Genomic DNA, 24355 nt, shown 5'->3' on the forward strand with positions numbered 1-24355 from the left:
CGACTTGGGTGGCAGGGTAAAACGGATAGGCGTTTGCTCCTTCGCAGGCTTCGGCGTGAGCTAAGGCGCTACAGTGTCCTGAGCGGGAACCACACTGTCCTTCCGTATCCGCTGCAGGGATTCCGCTACCTTCTTCGTTAAGGCCGGAGAGGGCTTGACCGGCTCGAGCGATCTCTCTGCGTCGAGAGCCGGATCGACGGCAGGCACCTTCTTCGGGGCCGACGCCCCACGCGCCTTGTCCCCAATGGACCGATGCGCATCGTCGCCCTGACGCTTCTTTGGAGCCGTCTTCGGGTCCACGACCCCTTTCGGCGCCGACGCAGCCGCGTCGGTCGACTTCGCCTTCGGCGCCGACCCCGAGGGTTTCGGGTCGGCCATCTTGGCGTGGCTCTTCAAGTCGGCCATCTTGAATTTTTTGGAAGTTGACGCCTCCAGAACCTTCTGCACCAGCGTAACTTTCACTTTCGGTTTCGCATCCGAGGGTGCGTGACCAGACGGCTTCACTTTCGTTTTCTTCAACGGGAGTGGCGTCTCATAAATGTCCGTGACCGGGCCCGGAGGCGGGGACGTAGGACTCATAAGTAGATCTTGGGTAAGGCCCGAAGGCGATCCCTCGACCTGGGCCGTATGAAGGGGATTGACCCCTGAGTCTGGTTGGGGATGCTCCTCCTCCGAGCTATCCCCTACAGTGGCAAAAGCCCGATCGTCGTCCCCTACCTCGTCGACGACTTCGTCAAAGTCCTCATCACCGCGTTGTAGGTCTCCCCTTCGGACGCGGGACTAGATTCCGAACCTTGTACGTCGTCTTCGCCTTCAACAGATTCTTGGAATATGTCGTCTAGTGGGGGCGCCGCAGTAGCCGATAACTTAGCCTGGAGCCTATTGGCCCGACGAATCTTCAGAGTCTTCTTGCACCGGAATTTCGAACACGCCATGCAGCTGTCTTCGTTATGGTCCGGTGACAAGCATGTATTGCACACGGGGTGCACGTCGAGGTGTGAATATTTGGAGTTACACACCGGGCACTTCTTAAACGGTGTTCGCTCCATAGCAGAAGTGTAGTGTAGGCCCGTCCGCGCCGAAAGCACGCGGAAGGGCAGCAAGAGTTCGGAGCTGAGAGTCAGACAAGAAACCCGAACGCAACTATACCGACGCTCAGCCTAAAGACCTTTTGGTCTCGAGTAGAAAGTTGAACAACTATCGGTTCCGACAGAGGGAACCGAAACACATCCGAACCCAATGGCGGAAAAAAACAATCTGGGGATGGAGGCGATGCCCATGCGCACTGTAGTCCAGGGGAGGAGCCACCTATCTCGTGATACTTCGAAGACTCTTCCAGGACAACAATGTGCAATCATCCGGACCCAACACTAGGCGGCGATCTATGCACAGATATGAATTCAGCAGCCCACATGCCTCGAACATATCTGACAGTCCCCTAAAAAAAGTGGTGTACATTTAAAATAATAGCCAGAACACTGTGATATGCAGACACCGGGTTTTTGCAAATTCTTAGTGAACTGGTTCCCTTCCCCCTATACCTTAATTTGAACTATTGTGCCCAAATACCTTAGGAGTGTAAAGTCACATTTTGTATTTGCGTTAATTTACACAAGCAATTCTGTTTGCTCATAAGTAATATGTAGTGATCAAACTTTAGTATTATGATCAACCAAATTTGCTCATATGGGCAGGTTGTGCGATTCCCAGGGTAGAGACGCAGATTTAAGGATTTGAAACCCCACAAACATGAGATTTTGTGGATATTCACAAAGGGCTGGATTCACAGAGGAATGTGCACAATTACGATGAACATAGGTGTGTTTACAGAATTCGAATTTATACTATGGAATTAAGGTTTCACAGATCTTGAATTTACACTTTTTAGATTAGAGTACCTAAAGAGGTTGGTGTGGGTGTAAAGAAGAGAGATCCAGATCATAAGGCTTCAGTGCCACTGTTTTGCCTCCTAGATCCAAGCCAATGCTGCCTCTTGATGTCCAGATCTACCCAAATAATGGCCACCTAATAAATAATTACATTCAAAGTGTAGAATCTGTAAAAAACAAAATAGCCACTTACTCATTGGAAGGACCTCAGTTCAACTCATTGCAGTAGGGTCTGGTTTAAAACGTGCCCAATTAATACTTCAAAGTAAGACAATTAGGATTGTGACCCATTTTTGTCAGGAATGATCAAAACTAGAATTCTCATAACTCATGAAACACAAATAAAATACTTCTCCAATTATGAAAATATTAATAAAACGAATTTGATATGGATAGAAATATTAATATTGTTTGTTCATATCATAATTTTAAATATACCACTATTTTCAATACCAAAAATACAAAGTTTGTGCTTGATAATAAAAAAATCTTACTATCAGAACCACACACTTTCTACGTAGATGATGTTCTTTCTGTGCTAGTATTGGAGCACCTGACACACAGATGTCTGTAATAGCAAGTCGGGAGGCAAAAGAATGATGCTAAAACAAGAAGCAGTATTAAAAGCAAATGTGATCATAGCCGGTCCAATCTACGTGATGGAAATGTGCAAAGCACAGTAGACATGGTTCCAAAATGTATTTAAGATAATTCAAATATCTTAACCTACATCTCTCTCTAATGTTTGGTGAAATGGTAAGCCCAGACCTTCTATTAGATATTGCTCCTCAGTAACATTGAATAATGCTTTCTGGTTCATCAATTTTAAAATCCCAACTGCTTAACTGTAAAAACTTTGAGGCTAGCTACAGTACATATCACAATTTAGCAAGTGGAACGTTCAAACTGTTGGAACCTACAGAATCATTTGACTTCATACTTATAACATAACCTGTAAATTAAAAGCAAAGAAGCCCATTTAATTGCAGATATAAAACAAACTTTAATATACAATATGAAATATGTGCATGTTTGTACATGAAGGATACACTTTGAGTTTTCTAAGTCAAAGGTAATTTTCAGTCTGACTCAAAACAACATGCAAGCTCTTTCATTTACAAAGAACTACAAGACAAGAAATATATGCAAATTCAGTTGAGAACTTGTTAACACCTCTCCTCATGAAATATCCGCTAATAGACATAACATAGACCTAATACACTGGTAATTAATTCTAATGACAATTCTAAATTATCAAACAAAAACACATATGTAAATCACATACTTCTCTGGTCCCAAATTTGGTTGGCTCCATCATTTGGAGAACTTTGCTCATTTAACAAGAAAGAAATAATCCTTACAGAAAAGGAGCATAGTGTGCGTCATCACATTAGCAATACAAATAACTTGGAAAAACGTCTTTTCACAATAGTGTTGTTTCTACATGACTTGCAGGAAATGAGTATAATAAACTGAGAATCTAACAATTAAAAGTATTTTTAAAAATCTATAAAAGTCTAGGTAGAATAAATTATACAATATAATAAGGTACATTTTTAGCACACTCAGATCCTGTTGGATATATGTGATTGCTCTAGATCATGATACAATACTGATGAAAAACCTGAAAAAAAATTCTACATGTCAAGCTTTTCCTTTGACATTTTTAAGATAATGTTTCCTTTAAAGAAGTACTCATTAAAGACAAATCAAGCAAAGTAATGGAGTCTAGTTTAGAATCCATGGCAGTAAAGGTCATGCAATATCTTGATACGTCTATTGTAGCAGCTAGGCGTTGTTAGATTTCAGTTTTGGTGTATGCTGGGGTGTATCTCTGGCATTCTTTGTACTTGTAATAAAGAAGATATCCACAGAGAACCCTTCGAAATGTGGCTAACAGATAGTCTTCAACAATTATAGTACTTACACCATGTCGTATATAATTATCAGCTTAGCTCGATGTGTCTCCCATGTTTTCAAGCAAGGTACAGTTAACCAACCATGACAATTGTTAGAACACAATTAGATGGATATTACGGGTGCGTTTTGCAATTACCATTCGGACACAATATATATTTGCAATTAATGTAGCACCTTAATTCTGGTACACCGCATATTCAATTGGTTTTCTTCTAAAATATACTGCTGTATGGATGCTGGTAATAATTCAATGTGAAAGTCCACTATATAAATGACGTCACTCGGGATGCTTGCCACACACCCAGCGAAGCTGCTGATCTATTTGGAGGTCAGTGAGCTGCTGAATGGACCTCCAGCTACATTGACAAGCATATGCACGGGATCCCCTTTTTCTTATCATTTTGCTTTGTAATTTCTCAAGCTCAGGCATGCTGTTCCTACAAAGAGAAATAAAAATGTTAGCAAGTCGCTGAAATGGGACTATTACTAAAACATTACAAGATTAGCTTTCCACAAAAATCTACGAGAGAAGTGTGTTGTTGACAATTCAACAGATTGAAAGATGGTAAAATGGATAAAGAGACTAATTTATTAAAATACAACAGCAGTAAGGGAGATGTACAGGAAACTGTAACAATAAGAATAGTTAAATCAAGGTAAGGAAATCGCAAATGTGATCTTCTCACATAGAACATCTAACAGACAGGTATTCTAAGGTGGGTCCAGCGGCAAAAGTTGATGCTGCTTACTAAAATGCCATGCCAGGACACCCTTTGCTAGCAGTGCACCTTATAAAATCAATTCATCACATGGCATTTTTAGACTCTACCATGATGAGGTAGGTTAATGGCAGATACTTCCAAGGTGTTGAGTACTACTCAACCAGCAATGGAGGTGTAGCAGGGGTAGACAGTCAAATAGTTGGACCTGCTTGAGTATTAAATAACCTGAATAGATCGAGTAGGCCTCTCAGGCCACTGGTCAGATTTCAGTATTTACCGAAAAAGAGATTTGCTTAGAGTCAACGGCACATTGTAGATTTCCAAAAGTGCTTTAGAGAATCAGTATACCAGCATCTGGATAATAATAACAGACAACCGAGTTATACAGCCTTCTCCCATAACACAACATCTGTAGTAGGAGGTCCTAGCTATGATCGGATATATAGCAAAGGCAAAGGGAGTGATTTCACGGATTCAGCAGCTAGTGGTTATAGCTACCTGTAGGCTAGTCAGGAAAAATATGAAAAGCATGGGTCACATGGGACTAGGAGTTCTGGGACATTACATATAATTACATATAACTTGTATAGTGTGTGTGAGATAATCCTAGCATTTGAAACTGGACCCAATACACAACCTCTGAATAATCAATGTGTTACAGCATAGTAATAATCTAAGCAGCAATTTGGGTACCCATGATTATCTTTGTTCAGAAGCCTTAATGTGCCCAGGTGTATCTCATACTGGCATATCTAGCACAGTGAGCAGACTCCAGAGCACCTCTTTCCAATCTCGTTGATTCAATTTAACATTGAAGTCCCAAGCCACACTACTGGCGAGTACAGTACAGATGTATAGAGTTTTTAGGGCATTGTTACAGCCCCTGTGGAGTCTGTAGAGGCTGAGCACCACTCTTCTATCTGACTGCGGTCCCTGAAACCAAAAGTATTAATTTGGAGATGTGATGGAGGGTGGGGGGGGGGGGGGGGGGGGGGGGGGGTAGGGAGTTTGACGATTCACGACTTCACCTAGGAGCTGCAGGCAATGATGCACTGCCAAATCATTCTATCTTCTTAACTCCAGTAGGATTATGATGAAGAAAAGCAGAGTGGATGTCATCTTGGGACAAGCTCTCCCAGCACGACTGAAAGGCTATGACTGTGGTGAACACTCACTTCCCTGCATCCAAATCACTGTGATTGGTGACTACAACTGTTCCCATTATTGAAACCGTAGATTAGGACCCTTGAGGAGTGTTTAATCATTTTGCACAAGCAATTACGGGAATGGAGCTCACGGCCAGCCCACACGTTTTCTACATGGCTATTCGAATTCGCGGGGCGTGCAGGGCGAGCAGGGTGTTTGGTACCTGGAAAACTGGAGCCGCAACTGGGAGGAGGCAGCCGCAGAGCTACGGCAGGCAGGTGAGTCCAGGGCAGAGGGGCCCACATTGCAAGTGTGTCCAGGTTAGCAGGCGACACAACGCAGAGTCCTAGCTGGACAAGCAGTGCACAGTGTGTACAGGATTAGTGTGGCCTGCAGTGCCATTGTGCAGTGTAAGTCCAGGGTAGTAGGGCATGCTGGGCCCGCAGTGCAAGTGTGTCCAGGACAGCAAGGTCCCTTAATACAGCCTGTGTCCAAGATAACCGGGCATGCCGGGCAGGGTGTCAAGTTCCGCAGTGTGTGTCTGGATAGCTGGTAACGCAGGGCAGAGTGTGCTCAGGATAGAACATGAATTGCAGAATTTGTCCCGACTAGGATAAACGCTGGCTCTCAAGGGACCTCTTCAGCAGCACTGCCCTGCAGAGGCCCCTCTTGCGTCTCACTACCTGGATCCGGCAGGACTTCCAGTCTTGAGATCTCCTCAGCGTGTGCAGGTAGGAGTCCCGTCCCTGTGTGACACACTCACCCCTCCTTCGGACGATGTCACTATCCCCGTCTCACATTCTTCTACCCCGTGCCCTCCTGCCAACTATACCCCAGTCACACCACCTCCTCCTATCCCTGTCACACCCATCTCTCTATTGCCCCCTCACACCCTCCGCTTGCTGCCAGTCATGCCTCCCTCCCTCTACCTCCTCACATGCCCTCAGCGCCTTGAGACCCTTCCGGGTGAGTAGCGTGCTATATAAATGCTTTTTGATTGATTGATTGATTGCCCTCCTCTTATTCTGGGATCTCCTGTCGGGGCTCCTTAGGACTTCTGATATGAAATGAAATGAAATGAAATGAAAAATTCCACATATATAGCGCATAACTGCCCGGAGGCCTCGCAGCGCTGATGACTGATTACTGTGGTCGACTGCAGGGCAGAGTTAGTACGCTTTTGAGAACAGGTAGGTTTTTAAGTCTCTCCTAAATGACATCAGATTATCATTTTGTCTAAGGGACAGAGGCAGGGAATTCCATGCCTTTGCTGCTGAGCAAGTAAATGAACGGCCACCCCAACGGGCTTTCTTGATTTTTGCCGTGGTTGCCAAATGCAGAGAGGCCGAATGGAGAGTTCTAGGCGGCACATAAGGCGGTACCAGGGGGAGCAGCACTGTCGGGCCAGTTTGATGAAAGGATTTGTGCAGAATGCACATGGCCTTGAACAATGTTCTTGCAGCCACTGGGAGCCAATGAAGCTCCTTTAGGGCAGTTCTCGCTGACTGCCAGCGAGGGATGTTAAAGAGCAGGCGCGCCGCACAGTTTTGAGTGACTTGGAGTTTTTTTGTCACCGATGCCGGAGCCCCTAGATATAAAACGTTTCCATAATCCAGGCGGGAGAGTATCAGGGCCTGTACCATGACCCTTCTCGCCTGGAATGGAAGTAAGGGGAGCACTTTCCTGAGCATTTTCATTAGCCCTACGCATACGGAGGCTGTTTTAGTGGCTTGAACCGAGAAATCCAGAGCTCTATCCAGCCAGATTCCCAAACTCTTTATCTGGTCCTTTGGAAGAGATGGGGTGCCGAGACACGAAGGCCAGTTCAACAGGAAGGTAGGAGAAGGGTTACCTAGTAACATGATCTCGGTCTTCTCCCCGTTGAGTTTGAGATGGGAGAGTTGCATCCACTCTGCAACAGCCTCTAGACACGGACTCAGGGTGTTAGACGAACCCTCCTTGTGGTCCAAAGAGACCACAAGTTGATATGGGGGCTCTCCCTAGGGCTCACATTATTCAAATTTCTGTATCCTGTCTATCCTACCTGGACTTGGAGCACTCACTTTCACCTTTCTTATTAGGCGCTGCGTTCCATCACGTGGTCATCGCGCATGACGGGGAAATACTTCCCACATACGATAAAGAACAAAGACAAAACCCTTCCGACCACATACCATACATGGCTTAGTTTCTGCCCATGTAGATGAGTGCTTAAGTGCCCCACATAAGGGTAGTAGGCGCAATATATTGGGGAGAGGATGTAGCCTTTACAGCTATGTCGTGGGGCTGTGCCTTGCATTTACACTGTTTTAAGTTGTCATGAGCTTATTAGAAGTTTAAACGCCATTTTTCCTTTATGTAGCCTTTTGCACACGGCATATAATAATAAATGTTTAGGGTCTAGCACAGTGTTTTGCTTCACACAAGAATAATATGTTTTCTATATTAGCAGCCTTGCTTAGTAAGCTTTGTCTGAACAGTGAGTGCCGAGGCCTTCAAGGTTATTTCAACACAGTGATTGTTGTTCGGACTGTTCTAGACATAACATATATGCAGCTGTGGCCACCTCTGATTTTGGCGCGTTTTTATAATGCACTGCATAGGCATGATCACACACACTTGGATAACATTCACATGCTGAGAGCTGGTGCAGAATCTGATGTGATCCATTTCTGCTAAGTACCAGAGGTATGGGGCCGCCATTGTAATCCCAAGAGACCTTCTGTAGATATAAAATAACCTACTAGCAAGGGAGGGTGAAATATAGGTATTTTTTAAACCTGTTTTTATTTAGCATGCTTTCTCCCTTTGTATTTTATGGAATAGTAACTATGCTGATAATCTTGTTGCTTATAATATGTCTGCTTGTACTAGCTACGATACTGCGCATGAGAACACGGCATTAGAAATAAATATTTCAAACTTGCACGTGTCTTCATTTACTCCCGGTTTTGGACTGGTATGAGAGTATAACGAAAGAGTGTTCATGTGTTCCACATTGCCTGAGGCAATCTAAATTCCATGTTCTGGGTTATCTAATCATTGGTGTTATGGAAGTGCCAATGAGATACTAATGCTAGTCTGGTATGGGGATATTGGGTACTAAGGTGAGTTTTGGCACACCCTAATTCACTGAGGTTCCAAGTCTCTATGCACAGTTCTGTGTAGGAGCAGAATCCCTGCTACATGGCGACCAAACGATGGTGGTCTTATTACATGACGCTTGAGTAGTACTTCTATCAGTCCTTAGCCCCTTCACTATTGTTTCCGGATAACAGTGGTGTCGGACAAACCTACCTATAGTTACATAGGTCTTTTCAAGCTAGAATCTTTCAAAACGATTTCCTTTTGAATTACCACCCAGCTGTGCTACTTTGTTTTACATATGACCTTTTCTTCTCTGTGTCACTATGGCTAACGTTGACATACCGCAGCATAGTCGCATTGCGGTTCACAATCATTTGCAAGCTTATAACGTTGGTTTGGAGGGCATGGCAGTTATTTTGGTGGTGAGTGCTGAGGTTGCTTACCCGTTTGAGATTTTCTACTCATGGGTGACGTTTCCTGCAGCAGATGCGGCTACTCAGGTGTTTAACATTTACACTCACACTGCCGTGCCTGGGGAATATGTCCCTTATAGGACACCGGAGATTCCGAATTCTGCATGGCAGCACCGTGTTTGGTTTGATGGCGCCCTTCCCCACAGTGTAACAGCGTCTAGATTGGGTCCTGTGGTAATTTCAAGCGTTTCTTGGCTGGTTCTGGCTGGATTCACCATGCATCCTCGTTCGGGGTTAGTCCCCGTTGCTGAGTTACGGACCCTGTAGCACAAGTTACTACTTGTGTAACAATATATCTGTAAGAGACATTAGTTAGTGATAGATTCTTTACCTTAGAATATCCCCAGGCGTCAGACTGGATCCGGAAACTTTTGCGTAGCAGTACCCTTGCGCGTCGGTAGGCGTCGTCTGCGGCTCCGCGTCCGTTGTCGGCGTCGTGGGTGCCATGATGACATCGTCGGAGTACTTAGACGCCGCCTCCGCGTGCTGACGTCAGTTCTTAGACACAGCTGTTCCGCGCCAGAAACGCAGGGCTATGCCAAAAACCAACACTGGTGCCATGAAACTAGGGCCCTGAAAGGGGATGACCTTAACCCTAGATATCGGTTCGCAGAACGGGAAGGATGGGTGGGTCGATAAGGAATCTATCACTAACTAATGTCTCTTACAGATAAATCGTTACACAAGTAGTAACTTGTGCATCTGAAAGAGACACGTTAGTGATAGATTCCTTACCTTAGAATAGATACCCCAGCAATACCAACCCCGGCGGTGGGTCTGCGAACCATTAATCACACCAGAAAGTCCTGTAGGACGGAACGGCCAAAGAAGCCCTCCCTCCGGACTTGACTGTCCAGGCAATAATGTCGTGCAAACGTGTGCAGCGAGGCCCACGTAGCCGCCTGGCAAATGTCCTGCAAGGGCACACCTCGGCCCAAGGCAGTCGTAGTCGCAGTGGCTCGAGTGGAATGAGCCCACAGGCCAACAGGGGGTTCCTTCTTCGCCAAGGAGTAACACGCCTGGATACACAAGATGATCCACCGTGAGATGGTCCGCTTGTGTACCGCTTTCCCCTTCTTAGCGCCCACTTAACCAACAAAGAGTTGGTCATCCACCCGGACCTGGCGTGTGCGATCCAGATAGAACGAGAGCGCACGTTTTGGGTCTAGACGGTGGAGTCTCTCTTCCTCTCTCGAGGGATGCGGAGGCGGAAAGAAGGTGGGCAAGGTAATGGATTGCCCAATGTGGAAGGCCGTGACCACCTTGGGTAGGAACGAAGGTCTTGTCCTTAACACAACCATGTCCGGATGGACTGAAAGGAAAGGAGGTTTACAAGATAGAGCCTGGAGCTCACTCACTCTCCTGGCAGAGGTGATGGCTACCAGGAAGGCTGTCTTCAACGTAGGAAGGCGTAGAGGACAGTTGTGAAGTGGCTCAAAGGGAGCGCACATCAGAAAGGTAAGAAACAGGTTCAAGTCCCACTGAGGAATCACAAAGGGAACCGGAGGGAACATATGAGTGATGCCCTTCAAGAATCTGTTAACAATGGGGGACTTGAACAAAGAAGGCTTATCAGGTAGCCTTAAGAAGGCTGAAAGGGTAGAAAGGTAGCCCTTGATAGTGCTCAGAGCAGAGCCCTGCTGGGCAAGAGAAATAAGGAAGAGAATAACCTCAGAAAGAGGGGCAGAAAGAGGATCCACAGCCTTTGCTGTGCACCATGCCACAAATCTGTTCCACCTGCAGGTGTATACCGACTTTGTGGAGGGACGCCTGGCTGCCAGAATGATGTCACAGACTTCAGGAGGCAAGCCAAATGGCCTCAACTGTCTCCGCTCAATCTCCTAGCATGGAGATGGAGACTGGACAGGTTCGGGTGGAGGACCGTTCCCTGCTGCTGCGACAGAAGGTCCTCCTGAAGAGGCAGACGAACCGGGGGATCGACTGACATACTGAGTAGCTCGGGATACCAGTACCTTCGTGCCCAGTCCGGAGCCACAAGGATGACTTGTGCCCGGTCGCGCCTGATCTTCTTCAGCACTCTGGGCAGAAGTGATATAGGCGGAAAGGCGTACAACAGACCGCAGCTCCACTCGCGACGAAAAGTGTCTCCGAGCGAGTGCCGCCTTGGAAATTCCGATTCAGAAAAGGGGGTGGTGATGAACAGAGTGTCTGAATTAAGCAGACCACTCTTACCCAGTCCAAAGATCAGGGCTTGATCCATCACCGTTATTTATCTCACTGCACCATCCCAGCTCAGAACCTGGCTATATGCAAATCAGTCTGTCCCTGGCCCAGTGCATCATGGGAACAGGGCAGACTAAACTACCAAGCCAATTCTTCACCAGAAAGGAGACAAGCTACCGGGGACCAGTTTCTGGCATTTCAGCCGTCTTCGGCCCGACTTGCTTGAATCCTGATGATGCAGTGAGAAAGGGACTCATGTCCGAGTATACCCTGCCACACCTATAGTGGCCAAAAACGATTCAGAAAAGGGGGTGGTGATGAACAGAGTGTCTGAATTAAGCAGACCACTCTTACCCAGTCCAAAGATCAGGGCTTGATCCATCACCGTTATTTATCTCACTGCACCATCCCAGCTCAGAACCTGGCTATATGCAAATCAGTCTGTCCCTGGCCCAGTGCATCATGGGAACAGGGCAGACTAAATTACCAAGCCAATTCTTCACCAGAAAGGAGACAAGCTACCGGGGACCGGTTTCTGGCATTTCAGCCTTCTTCGGCCCGGCTTGCTTGAATCCTGATGATGCAGTGAGAAAGGGACTCATGTCTGAGTATACCCTGCCACACCTATAGTGGCCAAAAACGATTCAGAAAAGGGGGTGGTGATGAACAGAGTGTCTGAATTAAGCAGACCACTCTTACCCAGTCCAAAGATCAGGGCTTGATCCATCACCGTTATTTATCTCACTGCACCATCCCAGCTCAGAACCTGGCTATATGCAAATCAGTCTGTCCCTGGCCCAGTGCATTATGGGCACAGGGCAGACTAAACTACCAAGCCAATTCTTCACCAGAAAGGAGACATGCTACCGGGAACCGGTTTCTGGCATTTCAGCCGTCTTCGGCCCGGCTTGCTTGAATCCTGATGATGCAGTGAGAAAGGGACTCATGTCTGAGTATACCCTGCCACACCTATAGTGGCCAAAAACGATTCAGAAAAGGGGGTGGTGATGAACAGAGTGTCTGAATTAAGCAGACCACTCTTACCCAGTCCAAAGATCAGGGCTTGATGCATCACCGTTATTTATCTCACTGCACCATCCCAGCTCAGAACCTGGCTATATGCATATCAGTCTGTCCCTGGCCCAGTGCATCATGGGAACAGGGCAGACTAAACTACCAAGCCAATTCTTCACCAGAAAGGAGACAAGCTACCGGGGACCGGTTTCTGGCATTTCAGCCATCTTCGGCCCGGCTTGCTTGAATCCTGATGATGCAGTGAGAAATCAATCAATCAATCAATCACAGACATTTATATAGCGCACTACCTACCCGGAGGGACTCAAGGCGCTAGGGGGGGGGGGGGGGGGAGTGCTGCTACTGCACGAACAGCCAGGTCTTGAGCTTCTTCCTGAAGGAGAGGTGGTCTTGGGTCAGGCGCAGGTCGGTCGGGAGGGAGTTCCAGGTCTTGGCGGGCAGGTAGGAGAAGGACCTTCCTCCTGTTGTCGTTCTTCGGATGCGGGGGACGGTGGCGAGGGCGTGGCTGGCTGATCGGAGATGTCGTTTGGGAGCGTAGAAGTTGATGCGGTTGTTGAGGTAGCTCGGTCCTTGGTCGTGTAGGGCTTTGTGTGCGTGGGTGAGGAGGCGGAAGGTGATTCTTTTGTTGACGGGGAGCCAATGGAGGTCTCTCAGATGTCCGGAGATGTAGCTGTGTCGTGGGATGTCGAGGATGAGTCTGGCTGAGGCGTTCTGGATCCGCTGGAGTCTCTTCTGGAGCTTGGCGGTGGTTCCGGCATAGAGGGCGTTGCCGTAGTCCAGTCGGCTGGTGACGAGGGCCTGGGTGACCGTCTTCCTGATCTCGGTGGGGATCCACCGGAAGATCTTCCGCAGCATGCGCAGGATGTTGAAGCATGACGAGGAGACGGCGTTGACTTGTCTGGTCATGGTGAGGGAGGAGTCCAAGATGAAGCCCAGGTTGCGTGCGTGGTCTGTCGGTTTGGGTGCGCTGCCTAGGGCGGGGGGCCACCAGGAGTCGTCCCAAGCGGAGGGCGAGGAACCCAGGATGAGGACTTCCGTCTTGTCTGAGTTCAGTTTCAGGCGGCTGGTCGTCATCCACTCGGCTACGTCTTTCATCCCTTCGTGAAGGTTGGCTCTGGCGGCGGCGGGGTCGTTGGTCAGGGAGAGGATCAGCTGGGTGTCGTCAGCGTAGGAGATGATGTTGAGGTTGTGTTGGCGTGCGATGGCCGCGAGGGGGCTCATGTAGACATTGAAGAGGGTGGGGCTCAGCGAGGATCCTTGAGGGACGCCGCAGATGACTTTGGTGGCCTCTGACTTGTACGGTGGTAGATGGACTCTCTGTGTTCTTCCGTCGAGGAAGGAGATGATCCACTCTAGTGCCTTCTCCTGGATTCCTACGTTGCTAAGGCACTGCACTAGGGTGCGGTGGCAGACAGTGTCGAATGCCGCGGAGAGGTCTAGGAGGATGAGGGCCGCTGTTTCACCGTTGTCCAGCAGGGCTCGGATGTCATCGGTGGCAGCGATGAGGGCGGTCTCGGTGCTGTGGTTGGCTCGGAAACCAGACTGTGAAGGGTCGAGGGATCCATTCGTCTCGAGGAAGGCGGCCAGCTGCTTGTTGACGGTCTTCTCGATGACTTTGAAACGGGAGGAGCGAGATGGGGCGGTAATTTTTGAGTTCGGTGGGATCCGCTGTAGGTTTCTTTAGTAGGGCGCTGAGTTCGGCGTGCTTCCAGCTCTCCGGGAAGGTGGCGGTGTCGAAGGAGGTGTTGATGATGTCTCGCAGGTGGGGTGCGATGATCGCGTCGGCCTTGTTGAAGACGTGGTGAGGGCAGGGGTCGGTCGGAGATCCGGAGTGGATGGAGTTCATCATGCGGATGGTGTCTTCGGTGCAGATTGGAGTCCAGGCGCGGAGGGTGGTGGTGGGGGGCGGTGGTTCGGTTGTGGCGTGCGTCGGTTGGGTGCTGAAGCTGTTGTGTATGTCCGCGATCTTGTTGTGGAAGTAGGAGGCGAGGGAATTGCAGAGGTCTTGCGATGGGGTGATGTCGTTGTTTCCGGCGTTGGGGTTGGAGAGCTCTTTGACGATGTTGAAGAGTTCCTTGTAGTTGTGTGCGTTGTTGTCCAGCCGGTCCTTGAATGCAGTTTTCTTAGTGGCGCGGATCAGTTGGTGGTGCTTCCGGGTGGCAAGCTTGAGGGCGGTCATGTTGTCCGGTGTTGGTTCCCTTCTCCAGGCTTTCTCGAGGGCTCGGCAGTTCTTCTTGGAGCTCTTGAGTTCGTCGGTGAACCATGGGGCCTTCTTACTGCCGGGTCTGCTGGGCGGGGTCCTCAGTGGGGCGAGTTCGTCCGCGCAGTTGTTGATCCACTTCGTGAGGTTGTCGGCGGCCTGGCTGGGGTTCGCTGAGCTGGCGGGGGGGTGCAGGCTCAGGGAAGCGGCGAGCTGGTCGGCTGTGATCTTGTTCCAGCTTCTCCGGTCAACCGGTTGCCGGTGGTGGTGTGTCGTCGTTCTTCTGAAGGTGAAGTGGACGCAGCTGTGGTCCGTCCAGTGGAGTCCAGTGGCGTGGCTGAAGGCGATGTCTTTGCTGGATGAGAAGACGGCGTCGAGGGTGTGTCCGGCGAGGTGGGTGGGGGTGGTCACCAGCTGCTTGAGTCCGAGGTTGGCGAGGTTGTCGAGCAGGGTGATGGTGTTGCGGTCGTTGTTGTTCTCCAGGTGAATGTTGAGGTCCCCCAGGAGGATGTAGTCAGCGGAGGGGAGGGCATGCGGGCTGATGAAGTCGGCGATGTCCTCGCAGAATTGTGTGCGTGGTCCCGGGGGACGGTAGATCAGGGTGCCTCTGAGGGTGGTCTTCGGGTCGGTGCGGATCTGGAAGTGTAGGTGTTCGGCTGATTTCAGGGTGTCGTCGAAGTTGGTCGTGATGTGGATGGTGTCCCTGTGGATGATGGCGATGCCTCCTCCCATCTGGTTGGCGGAGCGGTCCCTCCGGGTGATCTTGTAGCCCTCTGGGATGGCGATGGCGATGTCGGGCGCTGAGGAGTCGTTCATCCAGGTTTCCGTGAGGAAGGCGACGTCGGGAGATGTGGTGTCGAGGAGGTTCCAGAGTTCGATGGCGTGCCTGTGGACGGAGCGGGTGTTGAGCAGGATGCACTTGAGGTGGTTGCTGCTGGTGTTCGGCTTGGCGGGTGCTGGTGTGGGGCAGGTCCGGATGCAGGTGAACTTGCAGGCGTGGCAGCTGAAGGGTCCGTGGGTGCGCCTCGGGGTGGCTCGGTAGCATCCAGGGATCCCGCCGGTGTTGAGTGCGATGAGTTCGGTGGCGTCGTAGGACAGTCGGGTTGTCTTCAGTCGGTGGGGGCCAGGGGGCCTGGCACTGGGCGCGGTCCAGGCGCGGACGGGCGCAGACGGGCTTACCTTTGGCGCGCCTTCGGCGCACAATCGGCGCACCCGCTGCGCGTGACCTCTGCGCGTTCGCACGGTCGCCATATATGGCGAAGTGCGAGGGAGGGCGGAGCAGCTGGGAGGAGGGAGCGGGGAGGGCACACAAAGAAAGGGGGCGTGGTTAGCGGCGAAGGCAGGAAGCGGGGAGGGGGGAGAAAACAGGGGACAGGCGGGACTCATGTCTGAGTATACCCTGCCACACCTATAGTGGCCAAAAACGATTCAGAAAAGGGGGTGGAGATGAACAGAGTGTCTGAATTAAGCAGACCACTCTTACCCAGTCCAAAGATCAGGGCTTGATCCATCACCGTTATTTATCTCACTGCACCATCCCAGCTCAGAACCTGGCTATATGCAAATCAGTCTGTCCCTGGCCCAGTGCATCATGGGGACAGGGCAGACTAAACTACCAAGCCAATTCTTCACCAGAAAGGAGACAAGCTACCGGGGACCGGTTTCTGGCATTTCAGCCGTCTTCGGCCCGGCTTGCTTGAATCCTGATAATGCAGTGAGAAAGGGACTCATGTCTGAGTATACCCTGCCACACCTATAGTGGCCAAAAACGATTCAGAAAAGGGGCTGGTGATGAACAGAGTGTCTGAATTAAGCAGACCACTCTTACCCAGTCCAAAGATCAGGGCTTGATCCATCACCGTTATTTATCTCACTGCACCATCCCAGCTCAGAACATGGCTATATGCAAATCAGTCTGTCCCTGGCCCAGTGCATCATGGGAACAGGGCAGACTAAACTACCAAGCCAATTCTTCACCAGAAAGGAGACAAGCTACCGGGGACCGGTTTCTGGCATTTCAGCCGTCTTCGGCCCGGCTTGCTTGAATCCTGATGATGCAGTGAGAAAGGGACTCATGTCTGAGTATACCCTGCCACACCTATAGTGGCCAAAAACGATTCAGAAAAGGGGGTGGTGATGAACAGAGTGTCTGAATTAAGCAGACCACTCTTACCCAGTCCAAAGATCAGGGCTTGATCCATCACCGTTATTTATCTCACTGCACCATCCCTGCTCAGAACATGGCTATATGCAAATCAGTCTGTCCCTGGCCCAGTGCATCATGGGAACAGGGCAGACTAAACTACCAAGCCAATTCTTCACCAGAAAGGAGACAAGCTACCGGGGACCGGTTTCTGGCATTTCAGCCGTCTTCGGCCCGGCTTGCTTGAATCCTGATGATGCAGTGAGAAAGGGACTCATGTCTGAGTATACCCTGCCACACCTATAGTGGCCAAAAACGATTCAGAAAAGGGGGTGGTGATGAACAGAGTGTCTGAATTAAGCAGACCACTCTTACCCAGTCCAAAGATCAGGGCTTGATCCATCACCGTTATTTATCTCACTGCACCATCCCAGCTCAGAACCTGGCTATATGCAAATCAGTCTGTCCCTGGCCCAGTGCATCATGGGAACAGGGCAGACTAAACTACCAAGCCAATTCTTCACCAGAAAGGAGACAAGCTACCGGGGACCGGTTTCTGGCATTTCAGCCGTCTTCGGCCCGGCTTGCTTGAATCCTGATAATGCAGTGAGAAAGGGACTCATGTCTGAGTATACCCTGCCACACCTATAGTGGCCAAAAACGATTCAGAAAAGGGGGTGGTGATGAACAGAGTGTCTGAATTAAGCAGACCACTCTTACCCAGTCCAAAGATCAGGGCTTGATCCATCACCGTTATTTATCTCACTGCACCATCCCAGCTCAGAACCTGGCTATATGCAAATCAGTCTGTCCCTGGCCCAGTGCATCATGGGAACAGGGCAGACTAAACTACCAAGCCAATTCTTCACCAGAAAGGAGACAAGCTACCGGGGACCGGTTTCTGGCATTTCAGCCGTCTTCGGCCCGGCTTGCTTGAATCCTGATGATGCAGTGAGAAAGGATCTCTTGACTGGGTATGAGTGTTCTGTTTAATTCAGATACTCTGTCCATCACCACCCCCTTTTCTGAATCGTTTTGTCCACTATAAGCGTGGAAGGGTATACTCAGATGTGAGTCCCTTGCTCATTGCACCATCAGGATTCAAGCAAGCCGGGCCGAAGACGGCTGTAATGCCAGAAACCGGTCCCCGGAAGCTTGTTTCCTTCCCAGTATAAGAATTGGCTTGGTAGTTTGGTCTGCCCTGTTCCCATGATGCACTGGGCCAGGGACAGACTAATTTGCATGTAGCCAGGTTCTGAGTTGGGATGGTGCAGTGAGCTAAAAAACGGTGATAGATCAAGCCCTGATCTCTTGACTGGGTATGAGTGTTCTGTTTAATTCAGATACTCTCTCCATCACCACCCCCTTTTCTGAATCGTTTTGTCCACCATAAGCGTGGAAGGGTATACTCAGATGTGAGTCCCTTGCTCATTGCACCATCAGAATTCAAGCAAGCCGGGCCGAAGACGGCTGTAATGCCAGAAACCGGTCCCCGGAAGCTCGTTTCCTTCCCAGTATAAGAATTGGCTTGGTAGTTTGGTCTGCCCTGTTCCCATGATGCACTGGGCCAGGGACAGACTAATTTGCATGTAGCCAGGTTCTGAGCTGGGATGGTGCAGTGAGCTAAAAAACGGTGATGGATCAAGCCCTGATCTCTTGACTGGGTATGAGTGTTCTGTTTAATTCAGATACTCTGTCCATCACCACCCCCTTTTCTGAATCGCCTTGGAAATTCCAACGTGCAGAACTGATGACATTGCGCGTTCTCTTCGGTGGCGAATCGATCTAACCAAGGCTCTCCCCATCGCAGAAAGAGACCTTGCGCCACGTCCGAGTTCAGACGCCATTCGTGATCCATCATGCACCGGCGGCTGAGTTCGTCCGCCCTGGCGTTCAGAGAACCTGCCAGGTGTTGAACCACCAGAGTCACGCCCTGATGTTCCAGCCATTGCCAGAGGCGCAGAGCCTCCTGGCAGAGGGGCCACGACCCCACCCTGCCCTGTTTGTTGCAGTACCACATGGCGGTGGTGTTGTCCGTGAACACCTGCACTACACTCCCTCGGACAGAGGGGAGGAATGCCTTCAGTGCTAGACGAATCGCCCGCAGCTCCAAAAGGTTGATATGGAGCCGGGACTCCGCCGGAGACCAGAAGCCTCTGATCTCCGCCTCTCCCATGTGGCCTTCCCAGCCCTGGAGGGACGCGTCCGTCACAACTACGTGCTCCGGTTGGGGAAGGGTGAGGGATCTGCCGCTGACCCAATCGCGGTCCGTGAGCCACCACGGCAGCTGTCTCGCAGTGCCTGCCGAGATCAGGACATGGTCGGACAGGTTGCCCTGATGCTGGACCCACTGAAACTTCAGGTCCCACTGCAAAGCCCGCATCCGCCAACGGGCGTGGTGCACCAGAAGGATGCATGAAGCCATCAGCCCCAGAAGCCACAGCGTCAACCGGACCGAAACCCGGGATAAAGGCTGGAAGATTGGAATTAAAGCCTGTATATCCCGAACCCGCTGTTCGGGTGGATAAACCCGAAACCACGCCGAGTCGAGAACCGCTCCGATGAAAAGGAGCTTCTGAGAGGGGCACAGGTGTGACTTCGGCACATTGATGGAGAACCCCAGCAGGTGCAGGAGATTGGCCGTAGTCTGGAGGTGGCTGACTACTGTCTGGGGCGAGCCCGTCTTCAACAACCAGTCGTCGAGGTAGGGGAAGACTGAAACCCCTTACCTGCGCAGATGAGCTGCGACCACCGCCATCACCTTCGTGAACACCCGTGGGGCGCTGGTAAGGCCGAAGGGGAGCACGGTAAACTGAAAGTTCTTGTGGCCTACCGTGAACCGCAGGTAGCGTCGGTGGGCCGGCAGGACGGGGATGTGGAAATAAGCGTCCTGCAAGTCCAACGCTACCATCCAGTCTCCTGGGGCCAGGGCAGCTAAGACCTGAGCCCGAGTCAGCATCTTGAACTTCTCCTTCCGGAGGAAGCCGTTGACGTTCCTTAGGTCCAAGATAGGGCGTAGGCCCCCTTTGCCCTTCTTGGGTACCAGGAAGTAGTGGGAGTAGCAACCACGTCCTACTTCTAGCCCAGGAACGCGCTCGATGGCCCCCTTGGCCAAGAGGGCCGACCATTCCTACTGGAGAAGCCGCAAATGATCCCCCGATACGCGGTGGTGTTGCGGTGGCATGGCTTGAGGAGTCGTCTCGAAGGGGAGGGAGTAGCCCCTTCGGACGATCTGCAGCACCCACCTGTCCGAAGTGACAGTGCGCCAGTGAGAGTGGTGATGGCGAACCCTGCCCCCCACTGGCGTCACATGGGCCGAAAAGCACGGACTAGGAGGGTTTAGAGGCGGATGCTGCGGGGGAAGGTGTGGACTGGCCTCGCCGTTGTCCCCGACCGCCTCCACAGCGATTTCCATGGCCGCCACCGCGCTGGAAGTTAGTCTGCGGCGTGTGGCTGGCGGCACGTGTGGGGGCGCCCCTTCCTTGGCCACGAAAGGAGCGAAAGGCACCCGTTTGCTGGCGCGGGGCCGAGAGGCCCAAGGACTTGGCCCTAGCCATGGAGTCCTTAAAGCGCTCAAGCGGATGGCCTGCCTTGTCGCCAAAAAGGCAACGGCCATCGAACGGCATGTCCATCAGAGTACTTTGGACATCGGCCGAAAAGTTGGCGGACCTCAACCAGGCGTGCGCCTAACCGCCACCGTCGTTGCCATCACTCTGCCCAGTGAGTCGGTGGTATCCAGCCCACACCGGATAGAATATCTGGCTGCATCTCGGCCCTCCACAAGGGCTTGGCCGAGTTTGGCCCGTACCTCCAATGGACACTCTGGAAGCACTTCCTCAACCGTCTCCCACAGAGAGTGGGTGTAGCGGCCCAAGAGGCATGAGGTGTTGGAAGACCGCAGTCCCAGACTAAGGGAGGAGAAGATCTTTTTCCTGAACTGCTCGTACCTCTTGGATTCCCTGTCTGGCGGAGCCGACGGGAATGCGGTCTGGGAATTGGAGGCCTGGATGACCAGGCTCTCGCGGGTGGGGTGGGTGGACAGGAAACATGGGTCACCGAGGCCGGGCAGTGGCGTTTGGCCACGTTCCTATCTACGGGCGAACCCGTAGTGGGCTTGGACCAAGTGCACAGGAGAACGTCGGTCAAGGCCTCATTAAAGGGCAGCAGGGGCTCGGCCGAGATTGACTGCGGTTTAAGGACCTCAGTGAGGAGGTTAGTCCTCACGGCCGCAACGGGGAGCTCAAGGCCCAAGGCCTTGGCAGCCCTCATCAACACCACGCTATAGGTTGCCCCCTCCTCCGTAGCCACGGTAGGAGGCGAGACAAAGCCAGTGTCTGGAGAGGTGTCCAGACCACTGGCCTCCCCAAGGTCTCCTGCCCAGTCCTCGTGAGACTGACACTCCCGGGTCAGAGGGTCCTCGGACCCCTCCCAATCCTCCTCATCACCCATCTCCTGATACTCAGGGTTGTCAATTAATGGGGCCGGTTCATTGAAGTAAAACTCCCCAAGCGGTGTCGACAGCGGCGCCCAGCGGCGCCGTTCCGACGCCGGAACCGGAATGAAGGAGACATCGGGGACGGCGCCGCCCGAGGACGGCGCCGGAGGCGACACCTGACGGATCGACGCCGGGGGGGTCGTTAGGCCGGCGACGATCCAGAGCCCGAGGAAGGTCCAGCGGTGTCCCGCAGCACCGGGCCCGAAGGTGCCGGCGGCGCGGGCCGCTTGACCCTGCAGCGCCGGGCCCGAAGGCGCCGGCGGCGTTGGGGCCGAAGCACCCGACGGCGTCGGGGCTGAAGCCCCCGCCCCGCTAGGGGCCCCAGACGGGTTCGCTGGGCCCGGAGGCGCCGCGGAGCCCGTCGGAGGAGAAAGGGACCTCATGGGCATGAGGAAGCGCTCAATCTCCTCTGGCGTCGCGTCTCGCCCAGGGACCGGAGGGTGTGGGGCGGAACGCGACATCCGCGACTCCAAAGGAGCCGCGTGGGCGGTGTCACCCGAACCCCGGCCGCGTCGCGTGAGCGTCGGGGGGAGTCAGAAGAGCGATGACGCCTCTTCGACTTCTTGTGCTTCTTACCTGTCGACGACTTCGACCCGGAGGAGTGGTGGCGACTCCCGGAGCTGTGGTGGCTCCGTCCCGCGACCTGTCCATCGACCTCCCGTGGGACCGGGACCGGGACCTCACGCGGGGCGGGGCCGACTGCCGGAGTTCGAGTCGCCTGCGGGACCGCTCCCGCCTCGCTTTCGAAGAGAGGGCCCGGCAGTCGGAGCAGGCCTGGTCGTCGTGGTCGACGCCTAGACAAGTTAAACACAGGTGGTGAGGGTCCGTGACCGACATCGTGCGGTCGCACTTCTCACAGTGCTTAAATCCGAGCATCCCTACGGCACCGATCGGAGTCGTTAGACTTAGAGGAATGATCAAAAATTGATCCAAAAAGTTAGTCAAAAATTGACTTGGGTAACTGCTCTTTCCAGATCTGCGCTGGCTGGCGCGGAAAAAAGAAGAACTGACGTCAGCACGCGGAGGCGGCGTCTAAGTACTCCGACGACGTCATCACGGCGCCCACGACGCCGACGACGGACGCGGAGCCGCAGACGACGCCTACCGACGCGCAAGGGTACTGCTACGCAAAAGTTTCCGGATCCAGTCTGACGCCTGGGGATATTCTAAGGTAAGGAATCTATCACTAACGTGTCTCTTTCACATTAACTCTGCTATCAGTGTTATTCGGCCCTAGTTCAATATATAACCCACAATTTCCGGGGCGGGGCCACTGGTGTTGCGGCTCTTCCAGCTGGACCGAGCGGAATGAAGCTTAGTCCTGTGATGGTCAATGCAGTAATGGGCAAGCGTCCCCAGGATAAGGATGATATGCCTTTTTGGCTTGCTGAGAAGTTTGACCAGCTGGAAGCGGTATTTCCTAATTCGACTCCCGTAGAAAAACACAGGATTCTTACAATTAGTTTACCCAAGGACTTGGTACCAGAAGCCGGTGACTGTGAGTCATGGGGTAGAATTTTAGCGGCAGTGTACACGAGGTGCTTCGGTACTCCGTCAATGACTGTCCTTCCGACGGTCATTAAGCGTGTTCAGGAGGAACAAGGACCGGAGCCTGCGGTTGAGTTGGGAATGAGAGTCGTAGGCTCATTTGATGTAGTTTGCAATGTGGTCCTTTCTAATATAAAGGGAGATGCGGTAAACTTTCAAGTGGCTAATGCCTTACGCGAGGTGCCTGATGCTGACAAACCCCGACAGTTACCGAGAATTATTACGGCGGCTTATAAAACCATTGGCCGCAATAGTTTAGGTGCTCAAGCCCTTTTCTGCTAAAGATGAAAAACAAACTCAGGGTGCGAAGTCTGATACGGACGTTCAGCCCACAGCTCCAAAGAAAAATTGGAACAGGAATAAAAAACAGGGGAAACAGCAGCAGAAACAGGAGTCCTGTCCCCCGTCACCAGTGCCTGCGTCTACTGAGCGCGTTTATGATTTGCGTGACCGCACTACGATTAAGTTGCCTGATAGATTTCAGGTTCCTGAACAACGCTCTCCTTGTTCTTTACAGGACACATCGGCCTCTTCGTCCGGTGGTGGAAGCGGCGGCAGAGGTCGGGGTGGCCTGCAGAGTCGCGACCTGCCCCGCCCGAAAGACGTAAAAGGCAAGCAGGACGATTCTTCACAGAAAAGACCCCAGTTTTAGAAAAAGAAAGTTGCCGCTTTAACAGCGAGATATGCCACAGATAGTGAGAACGCAGCTTCGGAATCAGACATGGGCGCTGACGTTATTGGACAGCGCGGCGGAGGCCCTGCGTCCACTACTGAAGGTGACAGCGACTGACCAATATGTTGTTGTAGAGACAGCTGATACTAGAGTAGCTCCCCCTGATAGGCTTTATGAAATTGTTTTTTTAATTGAAGGTGACATACAACGTACCATAAAAGGGGTATTTTGGGAGAATCTTACAACTACCTATGACATTTTGTTAGAGGAGGCTGACTAGCTCCCACCTTTTGTTCTCGTAGCTCAGAGAGGGGAGGAGGTGATCCTCCCTAGTTTCGCGCCCACAGTCTCAAAGGAGCATGCGCTGAATTTTGCAGAAGAGTGGGCTAAAGCCCTTGCGCCGGCTCTGTACCGTACTCACTGTGGTTGGGATACATTTTCCCCACACCACGAGATTCCCTTACGGCAGGGGTCCCCAAACTACGGCCCGCGGGCCAAATCCGGCCCGTCTAATGAAATCAAGTGGCCCTCCTGGTACCTCCAGATCCACAGGGTTATTCAGTGTTATTTTTACGTTCTGTACTCGGACACATGCGCAGATCGAAGCTGAAGCTGCCTGCCTGCCAGTACTTGACTGGACGGCGTACGTGCGCGTCTTGCGTCACGCGTATCTGTGCGTGGCGGTTGCGCGCGAAGAGTCTGGTGTTAGGCGCGGAGACCGGGAGCGGCACGAAAGCCTTGAGAAATTGTGAGCACTGTGAGCCGGTGAGTGTGACCACGGGTGGAGCGGGCAGAAGTGAACCAATGAGAGGTCCATGGAGGCTGGGGGGGTTTATATAG

General features: G+C 51.7%; 1 protein-coding gene across 2 annotated transcripts in view; it reads right to left on the reverse strand.

Moving 5' to 3' along the window:
- Nucleotides 1-2867: 2867 nt before the first annotated feature.
- Nucleotides 2868-24355, reverse strand: part of CFAP418 (cilia and flagella associated protein 418) — a 165903-nt gene continuing 144415 nt past the window's right edge. For both annotated transcript variants that reach the window (XM_086966025.1, XM_086966026.1), the window contains one exon: nt 2868-4246. In XM_086966025.1, coding sequence (XP_086822151.1) covers nt 4087-4246 — 160 coding nt within the window. In that variant the 3' untranslated portion in view covers nt 2868-4086. The remainder of the gene's footprint in view (nt 4247-24355) is intronic.

This window comes from Lissotriton vulgaris, chromosome 4_1, assembly GCF_964263255.1.
Source record: "Lissotriton vulgaris chromosome 4_1, aLisVul1.2, whole genome shotgun sequence".
Lineage (NCBI taxonomy): Eukaryota > Metazoa > Chordata > Amphibia > Caudata > Salamandridae > Lissotriton > Lissotriton vulgaris.